The sequence below is a fragment of the Diplotaxodon limnothrissa genome, linkage group LG9 (assembly GCF_057381915.1).
Source record: "Diplotaxodon limnothrissa isolate DT_005_m linkage group LG9, D_limnothrissa_male_GT1.1, whole genome shotgun sequence".
Classification (NCBI taxonomy): Eukaryota; Metazoa; Chordata; class Actinopteri; order Cichliformes; family Cichlidae; genus Diplotaxodon; species Diplotaxodon limnothrissa.
Window position 1 is genome coordinate 14946228 of NC_140604.1, and position 9301 is coordinate 14955528.

The 9301-nt window shown below is 37.9% G+C and overlaps 2 protein-coding genes across 2 annotated transcripts; both read right to left on the reverse strand.

Annotated features, from left to right (window-relative positions):
• Positions 1 to 433: 433 nt before the first annotated feature.
• LOC146625348 (uncharacterized) lies at positions 434 to 1778 on the reverse strand. The gene is made up of 4 exons (XM_085362006.1): positions 1624 to 1778; positions 1101 to 1236; positions 662 to 734; positions 434 to 488 (listed from the first exon to the last, which is right to left on the reverse strand). The coding sequence occupies exons 1-4, from the start codon at positions 1697 to 1699 to the stop codon at positions 453 to 455; spliced, it is 321 nt and encodes a 106-aa protein (XP_085218132.1). The 5' UTR covers positions 1700 to 1778; the 3' UTR covers positions 434 to 452.
• Positions 1779 to 7464: 5686 nt separating this feature from the next.
• Positions 7465 to 8859, reverse strand: LOC146625349 (uncharacterized). The gene is made up of 4 exons (XM_085362007.1): positions 8705 to 8859; positions 8125 to 8260; positions 7686 to 7758; positions 7465 to 7519 (listed from the first exon to the last, which is right to left on the reverse strand). The coding sequence occupies exons 1-4, from the start codon at positions 8778 to 8780 to the stop codon at positions 7484 to 7486; spliced, it is 321 nt and encodes a 106-aa protein (XP_085218133.1). The 5' UTR covers positions 8781 to 8859; the 3' UTR covers positions 7465 to 7483.
• Positions 8860 to 9301: the final 442 nt, after the last annotated feature.

A 9301-nucleotide genomic window follows, 5' to 3' on the forward strand; every position in this document is an offset into this window, starting at 1 on the left:
ATCTCACACACAGCACCTCACAGTCTTTTCATCCAGCTCAGTTCATCATCTTTGTGTTTTTTCCTCTAGTTGAACATCTTTGTGTTTCTAGTTTGTAGAGCATCCATTTATGTGTCCTTGTGTTGATAGTTTATGTATTCGTGAATAACTTTTCCAAGTGATTTCTGCCGTCTGTGCTTCCTGGTGTCCTGAGATCATGACATCATCATGAGAATATGTTGTTACAGCAAATACTAAATAATCACACACACCATTATAAATATGAACTTAAAGGCTTTTATTGATTTATCTTTCTTCTCAGATTGAAGACAGAATAAGTAAACTTCAAACATTCATATTTCATGACATTTTAATAAATATTACTACAGGACTATTTTTAAGCTCCAGAAACAATTTACAAAAATAATCAAAATTTCTTAACAAATATTTCTGTTTCATCGTTTCCATCATCTTCATTTAGAAATCACTGGAGGACACAGCAGAGCTCCCTTTGGTGGTGAAAGAGAGAAGGTGACATGAAAAGAAGAAGCACCATTAGACAGATACACACAGTGTCGTTTTATTACCTATATTATAATCTTCACACTTTTGATAGAAGTTCACTGCTGGTTTTTCTAAACTTTGTGTTGACATTTTTTTTTATAAATATTTTGTTTCTCACCTCATTTATTTTCCTTTTAAGCCACTCGGTGTTTGGTCTGAGGAAAAATGTTCTTCCTGCACGTGTTTTGACCCTGGAAGAAAAAACAGAAGGATAAAGAAAGAAGTTTAGAGCGAAGAAGACAAATCAAAGGATTGGACATTTTCACTTTATTGTTAACTGAACATGTGCAGGGTCCATTTTGCATTATGCTGTGAGAGAACAGCTCAGGTTTCCTCCAAGCTCATAAGCACAAACTCACAGATTCCCCAACGTCACCACATTAGAAACAATCACAGAGCAAACAGTAGTGCTGTATGTTAGAGAGGGGAACATTTATCTGCTACATCAAGGTTTCAGTGCAAATCTCATTTTCATTGTTGTGTTTGTGGATTTTTAATCAAGAATTCATTTCTACATTTTATTTGGTTTAATTGTATTTAGAAGAAGTTCTACTTACACATAGCCATGAAGGCAGCCTGGTCTGTTGTCTTCAACGCAGCTGTTGATGTTTTTTGCCCATTTAGGTGTAGACATGTTTATTACACCACTGTTAGAATATTTATCATAGCAGGGTATCCCCACGTGGTCAGCCCCTGCAGCACATCATCACACACATTGTCATTATTTTTCAAACCCTTTAAGATATCATGGAGACTGAAACAATCTCAACTCTCAGATGTTGTATAAATAATTTACTGATGCAGTTATTATGTTAATTTCAAAAAATTACATAGCTGACAACAATACAACTGGATTTAATCAACCATATAGATTTTATTAAATGCAGTTGACAGTAATTTGTCCAGAAACAGCTGCTCTGTTACAGTCTGTGCTAGCTTTAGTCTCTTTTCGCACAGTTAGTTGTCAGTTAGAAAGTTACATTAAGGTCAGATAGATTCATAGCCATGTTGAGAAACAGACTTTTAGCTGTTGTTACTGAACTTTCACAACAGAGCAAACTCCAGAAATAAAAAGTGTACCTGATACAGAGATGAGCATCACCACACTCAGGGAGATCAGAAGAATCAGGCGGCTGGTGGAGAGACTCGAACACATGTTGAGACGCTGAAAGGCACCAAATCTGAGTCTGGATCTGAGCTGTGAACAGGTTTGTTACCAGCTGATGAACTTGTCAAAGTGTGACAGCGGCTCATCTTATATACTGTAGCTTGTCACTGAATTAGGGGCTGTTTGGTGATGTATTTACACAAAAATAAACACTGATGGAAACACGACAACCACAGACTGCTGTGGCGTGCAGCTTCCTTTCTCGTGTTGAGGTTTGTTGTACAGCTCAATGTGTCTGTAATGGGTTTAAACCTGATAATGTGTACTATAAACTGGAAATATATGAACAGTCATCCCACAAGTATTGACATTTTATAGTAGTAATATTAACATTACTAACAGCAGTAGCAGTAGGAGCAGCAGTACGCTGCTGTGAAACAAGTGTTGTTCTGCTGTCAGACAACATATATTATTTATCCAATTCATAAATAATATTATTCATCCTTCAAACACGCACACACATATTTTGTTTTCAAACTCCATTGGGGTTTATTTCACACCTCATACAGAGTTCGTCACGCAATGTCAAAGGTATGTGCCTTTTTTCACGTCACGCTGTGCGCCACGTTATAGACCCTGTGCACGAGAAAATGCTAACTTCCTGTTTTAAGACCAGATGTAAGGTTGTACGGTTCTGGTTGCTTTATTTTGCAGTCAACTGCTACTGCGAAGGTGGACTCAAAAATCATGACCAAAACTCGAAAACGGAAAGATTACTTTAGGTTACAAAGAGCAGAGGGTGGGAACACTCACCACTGCTGTGTCATAAAAAATCAAATGATCAATTTTGATGTTCGAAGTGTGTAGATCGATTGTTTGTTTACATCACTCAACATAAGCAGAACTGCATTACTGCATGCAGAAGACACATCGTCCACATTCAGAAGCACATCTCTGTATAGTGACTGTTCTTATGATTTAACAGGCCAATGTCCAGCATTCAAACTACAGGTGAACAATAGTCAAAGCCAGATGTTTCCCCATTATGTCTATATAAGTACACACCTACACAGCATGTCAACAAACCGTGAAAAAAAGCCACAGGACATAAAAAAATACATGAATGATTGTGGGCAAGGGTCTCTATATGTTAGTATTTACGAAGGGTATGTTGGAACTTATCTTCACAATTACAGTGGTCCCTCGCTATAACGCGGTTCACCGTTTGAAGCCTTGCCTTGCATGATTTTTTTTTTTTTTAAAGCGCATTGTGTTCTGTGTCCCGATCGGCTGTAGATCATTGTCATCTCCCCCGTGCCATGCCGTGCTCCCCTCAACAGCACAGAATCGCTACATCGATCACTAGCAGTGTCCAAGCGTTTCATTTTTTTTTCCTTTTCATACCGTGCCCCCCCTGCAATGGCTCTGCGCCCCCCCCCCCCCCCTCCCCCACAGGGGGCAGGCCCCACACTTTGGGAAGCTCTGGTTTAAATGGATTGTTGAGTAGTCCGTCGCATCTCTAATAAACAGATGGGGAATGAATGTTTTTGTTTCACTCTTTTGTTGACTTGTTGGAAACTTGCACACAACTTAGTTTATTAATGACAAATCTTTAGTTTAATCCTCTCTGAAATGTAGAGAAAAGAAAAGAGAGAGCAGGAAAGGTAAAGTTAGTTATTTTATTACATACAGAGAAGTATTTTAACATGTTTTATTACAAATGTTCCCTCGGTGTGTGGAAAGGCTTTCCATTGGCTGAGCACGGGGACTCTCTGTGACGTGATCTTCCACCAGTTTCGTTCCTGTTAATCTGTGGGTGTTGATTTTATTAGTGGTTTGTACCTCCCACATCTGAATTCATGGTGGTTTCCTTTCAAAGACAACTCAGAATTAAACAGTGACATTACTGGGTGATCAGCTTCTGTGGCCACATTTAAGAGGACTTTCCCTGTGACTTTGTCTTTAATAGCGTTTAATGAGTGGGCTTCACAGAAACTGTTTCTACACTTAGCAATTGTCAACAGGTACAGACCTTAAATTAGAGGCTTAAGATTACCATTTAGTGATCTTTAACACAAGGTACGTGATGATCTATTTCCAAACTTTATTAATAAAGTGTTTGAGCTCAGGGGAAAAAATATGTTTAAAAAAGCAGGTGGAAGAGCACAGACCACGGCCCGCGGGCCATTTGCGGCCCACATCACCTCTACTTGTGACCCGCATATTGATGTGAAGAAATGTTTTTTAAAAATATTATTTGAAAAATGATTTCATATGAAGGCAATAGGAGCAGAGTGTTACAGGCATGGCCCTTTACGACTGTAGCCGCATAGGCGGTGTAGTCCGTGCTGCAGGGAGAACGTGTGGGACCGCCCCTCCCGCTGTTCGTGTGCGAGCGCGATGGTGGGAGAAAAAGCAAAATCGAAAAGTACGAGGTGCTAGCGACCACAAACGGGAGCTGGAAGCATGTATATATTATGATAATGGCCACTGCAGCCAAAAAGAGTGCCTGATGAGCCCAGTTCTAAGTAAGCTGTTAAGACTCGACTCTACACCATGTTCGTGTTAAAACAAGCAAAACATTACATTTTTGGAAATATTAGTGGGTGTTTTCTTTTCTTTTCTTGTTTTTTTTGTACTACTTGAACACTAAAGTGGCCCTCCAATGAGATGACGGTGCTAGAAGTGGCCTGCCATAGACAGTAAGACAGAGGTAGCCATGACAGTGATGTCATCTACTGGTTTCCTTCTGGGTTGTTCCTTATTTTCCTAGTTAATTTCATCTTATAGCAAATTGATTACACACTCAAAGAATTTGTGTTTATATACAATTGTTTGAACCTTTGACCCCACACTTGGTTAGATGGCTCCACAAGTCATTCTAGACTAGTATAAATATACAGTGAGTTCCTGTCGTTCAAAAGTCAATCCAACAAAGACTGTCAAACAAACTCCTTTTATGTTGCTGTATTAGGGACTTCTTTGTGGAAAATATTACACTTGTGTGTGCCACCAACTGTTCAGGGTCAGCTGGCATGTTAAGTTCATCTTGGTCACAGACATGTAGAGTTCATGTAGCTGTTGCGTCACATTTGATGATTCCTTTTCTGCCTGGCACCTGTGGACCGTGTTCATTTCACTTATAGTTGTTTGGCTGTGTGATGTACCGAGCAGCGAAGGAAACTTAGACACAGGTTAAAGTCCAAAAAAAGGATAAAATGGAATTTTTATGTGACCCCAAAACATAATTGGTCAAATCAGGCAAAAAGAATCAAAATCTTGGGCCCATAAAAGAGGTCAAAATAACAGAACTCTGCTCAAAGTTAAAAGAAAAAACAAAACATACTGATAACTAAAAACTGACCTAACTGAAACTCGCTCTGCCCCTTTCCCACCTATTGGCTCCTTAATCAAGGGACTGAAGCAGCTGCAACGAAAGTAACTCAGAAAACAAAGATTAATCATACATAACAGTGTAAACTAAACGTGCACACGCATTTTAGAATGCAGTGTTATGTGGATATGTGAATTAATTCTAAACCAAAACCAGTTATTCAGTGTCCTGTAAATTAATTCTGTAAATATTGCTCCCCCTGGAGGTTCCCTGGATTCATCACATCTTAGAATAGAATAGAATAGAATACATCTTCAATTCAGTTCAATTGAATTCAGTTTTATTCATAGTTTTTATATATTTTTATTATATTTTAAAGAAAATTATTTAATGTAAAAGTAATTTTGAGTATATGGACTTGTTCTTATGTTGCACTTTTCTACTCTTTTGTAGACCTTTACACAACTTTTTCATTCACCTAATCGCTTTTTCTAAGATGTTGTTAAATGCTTCCATTCCTACCTTTACACACACATTCATACTCTGATGGATTCATCCAAGAGCAACATTGGGTTGGTGTACAGACTGGGATTGAACCACCAACCTTCTGTTTAGTAGGTGACCCACATTATTGCCTGAGCTACAGCCACCCTGAAGTCATTGTGTGTTGAAAGTATGATCGTTATTTACTCATTAACTTCATTGTGTTTGTTAAACTATGTTAACACCTCAGCTACATCAGAGCAAACAGTGGAAAGCACTGGAATGTTTCAAGTTTTGTAATGAATCTTATCAAACATGAGAAATATCATTTAGAAAACAACTAAAAGATAAATATGACTACAAAACTGTTTTTAAAGCTCTATCAATAATTTGCATGAAAACTATCTACAGTTCATAACAAATATTTCTGTAAAATATTTGAACTAATAAATAAGCAGAACTGTTTCCAGTAGCTGTGTTGCTTAGAGAGAAGATGACATGAAAAGAAAAATAAGAAGCACCATTGGACAGATATACAAAGTGTCTTTTTATAACCTTTAATTTCATTTATAATCTTCACACTTTAGCTAAAATGTTACTGTTTTCAGTGAGCACCCACTGCTTTACACTCTCTCCCTTTAATCCCCTGGGTCCTAAAGTATTTTCAGCAAAATATGTTTAGTTTTCTTGTCCAGGTTATCTACGTATCCCTGTCTCTGATTGGTCATGTGCTGCCAACATCAACATGACCTCTTACCTCTTGCATTCATAGCTGGATAGATAAACGGTGGGTTTATGTATCCAACACAGGGTCGGTGATTGTAGTCACCACCTTCACAAATGGCCACATGTTGTTGGATACAGACAAAAATATCAATGAATGAAGCAGTGGAAATAAACTTTCTCTAAAGGGTTTCTGGGCTCAGCCTCAGAAGGTGCTCAGAGTAGAGCTCCAGTATTTTGGGCTTCTAACGAGTACACCCTCTGAGTGAGCTGCTCTACCACTTTGAAGAGATTGAGAATTTTATTTCCCAGATTTATTTGTAAAAATAGGAGAAAACAAAGACAAGACATAAAGATAGAACCCTACACAACACAACAGTAATATGGAATTAAAGATGAACAAAGGAAGTGTAACTACAAGAATCCACAATCACTATAGCAATAAAAGACAAGTCACCGTTCTCCTTTCTCTGATTCGTGCCTGTTCCCACTCCAAGTTGAAAGATGTCGCAACCTCTAATATGTATTTAGTGGACAGAGTGAGGAGGCTGCAGGAGGAGCTGTAATCAAGAAGGTACTGGTGTGTCTTTTCCTAATGTGTTTTTATGTTTTAAAAAAAGGCGAGGATGTCTGAGTGTGTTGACTTCCTGTTTCATCTGCTCTTATATCTCTTTCTCACCTTTTCCACTGGCATCTGTAGTGAGAGGTGCTAAAGCGTGAGGAGTGGGAATATCATGTGCAGCGTAAGGAATGATAACGGTGCGTGTTTCTTGAGGGGAGGGAGGCATGAGTGTCTGTGCTCAGTCTGCTGCTTCTGCAACCCAACATTAATGAAATAAAACTAATGAAATTTAACATAAACAGGGAATGTGCATTCTCCTCCACTAGAGTCATGGGGGTATCTGATGTGTTCATTTTAATTTTATATACATCTACATTTTATTCGCATCTCACATGCAGCACCTCACAGCTGTGATATCTCATTAGTTACTTTTTTTTTTTTACAGTAATTAGTAAATGATCACACAGACCATTAAAGAATGCAGTTTCAAAGGCTTTTATTGATTTTGTCTTTGTTCACAGCTTGAAGATAGAATAAGAAAAAATCGAACATTCATATTTAATGACATTTTTACTAAATATGAAAACAAAAGTGGTTTTTAATTTCTATCTATAATTTACAAACAATAATCAACATTTCTTAACAAATATTTCTGTAAAAGTGTGAACTCATAAATCTGCAGAACTGTTTCCATTTGCTGCTTTACTTTGCTTCATCGTTTCCATCATCTTCATTTAGAAATCGCTGGAGGACACAGCAGAGTTCCCTGTGGTGGTGAAAGAGAGAAGGTGACATGAAAAGAAAAACGAGAAGCACCATTAGACAGATACACACAGTGTCTTTTTATAACCTATATTACACTTTTGATAGAAAGTCACTGATGGTTTTTCTAAACTTTGTGTCCTCATTTTTATAAATAATTTGTTTCTCACCTCATTTATTTTCCTTTTAAGCCACTCGGTGTTTGGTCTGAGGAACAATGTTCTATTTCCACTTGTTTTGACTCTGGAAGAAAAAATAAAAGAATAAAGAAAGAAGTTTGGAGACAGGAAGACGAATCAAAGGATTGGACATTTTCACTTTATTGTTAACTGAACATGTGCAGGGTCCATTTTGCATTATGCTGTGAGAGAACAGCTCAGGTTTTCTCCAAGCTCATAAGCACAAACTCACAGATTCCCCAACGTCACCACATTAGAAACAATCACAGAGCAAACAGTAGTGCTGTATGTTAGAGAGGGGAACATTTATCTGCTACATCAAGGTTTCAGTGCAAATCTCATTTTCATTGTTGTGTTTGTGGATTTTTAATCAAGAATTAATTTCTACATTTTATTTGGTTTAAGTGAATTTAGAAGAAGTTCTACTTACTCATAGCCATGAAGGCAGCCTGGTCTGTTGTCTTCAACGCAGCTGTTGATGTTTTTTGCCCATTTAGGTGTAAACGTGGTTCTTGCATTTTGGTTAGAATGATCTTTATAGCAGGCATTTACCACGTGGTCAGCCCCTGCAGCACATCATCACACACATTGTCATTATTCTTCAGGGCCTTTCAGATATCATGGAGAATGAAATAAACTGAGCTTTCAGATGTTGTATAAATAATTTACTGATCCAGTTATTATGTGTAATATGAAAAATCACATTACTGAAAAAAATACACCTGTCTTTTATCAGTGGTACATATCTAGAAGTCGTGTTTTAAATTGGTCCAGAGTGGCTCCCTGTAGCCAAAAAAAACCCCAAACCCTCTTTTAGTCAGTTATAATTTGTCCAGAAACACCTGCTCTGCTACAGTCTGTGCTAGCTTTAGTCTCTTTAGACACTATTAGTTATCAGGTAGTAAGTTGCATTAAGACCAGATAGATTTATAACCATGTTGAGAAACAGACTTTTAGCTGTTGTTACAGAACTTTGACAACAAAACAAACTCCAGAAATAAAAAGTGTACCTGATACAGAGATGAGCATCACCACACTCAGGGAGATCAGAAGAATCAGGCGGCTGGTGGAGAGACTCGAACACATGTTGAGACGCTGAAAGGCACCAAATCTGAGTCTGGATCTGAGCTGTGAACAGGTTTGTTACCAGCTGATGAACTTGTCAAAGTGTGACAGCGGCTCATCTTATATACTGTAGCTTGTGACTGAATTAGGGGCTGTTTGGTGATGTATTTACACAAAAATAAACTCCCACAGAGTTGTGTGGTGGGTAGCTTCCTTCCTACTGTGTTGAGGTTTGTCATATAGTTTATTCCAGGTTAATAAGTTTCTGTTATGATTTTATACCTGATAATATCTATTATAAATGGACTATATGTCGTCCATTTATGGACTATATGTCATCACACAAAAGGGGCATTTTAGAGTAGTAGTTCCTAAGTAAGCTGCTGTGAAGCAATTGCATATGTGTTGTTTAATAACATATTTATAATTGCAATATCGGTACCATCTGTGAGGAGACGCTGGCTGCTGCTAATATACCAAGAAAGCTGCACAGATGCTGGGAAATCAAACTTCCCTTCTGAGAAGAAAATGGCCTACTTCAT

Excerpts from the sequence above, each read along its gene's own strand:
- LOC146625348 (XM_085362006.1), bottom strand. The coding sequence starts at position 1,699 with ATGTGTTCGAGTCTCTCCACCAGCCGCCTGATTCTTCTGATCTCCCTG. Across the intron at positions 1,237-1,623 it reads GATGCTCATCTCTGTATCAG|GGGCTGACCACGTGGGGATA; the intron begins GTACACTTTTTA and ends GATGTGCTGCAG. Across the intron at positions 735-1,100 it reads GGCTGCCTTCATGGCTATGT|GGTCAAAACACGTGCAGGAA; the intron begins GTAAGTAGAACT and ends TTTTTCTTCCAG.
- LOC146625349 (XM_085362007.1), bottom strand. The coding sequence starts at position 8,780 with ATGTGTTCGAGTCTCTCCACCAGCCGCCTGATTCTTCTGATCTCCCTG. Across the intron at positions 8,261-8,704 it reads GATGCTCATCTCTGTATCAG|GGGCTGACCACGTGGTAAAT; the intron begins GTACACTTTTTA and ends GATGTGCTGCAG. Across the intron at positions 7,520-7,685 it reads TTAAAAGGAAAATAAATGAG|GGAACTCTGCTGTGTCCTCC; the intron begins GTGAGAAACAAA and ends TCACCACCACAG.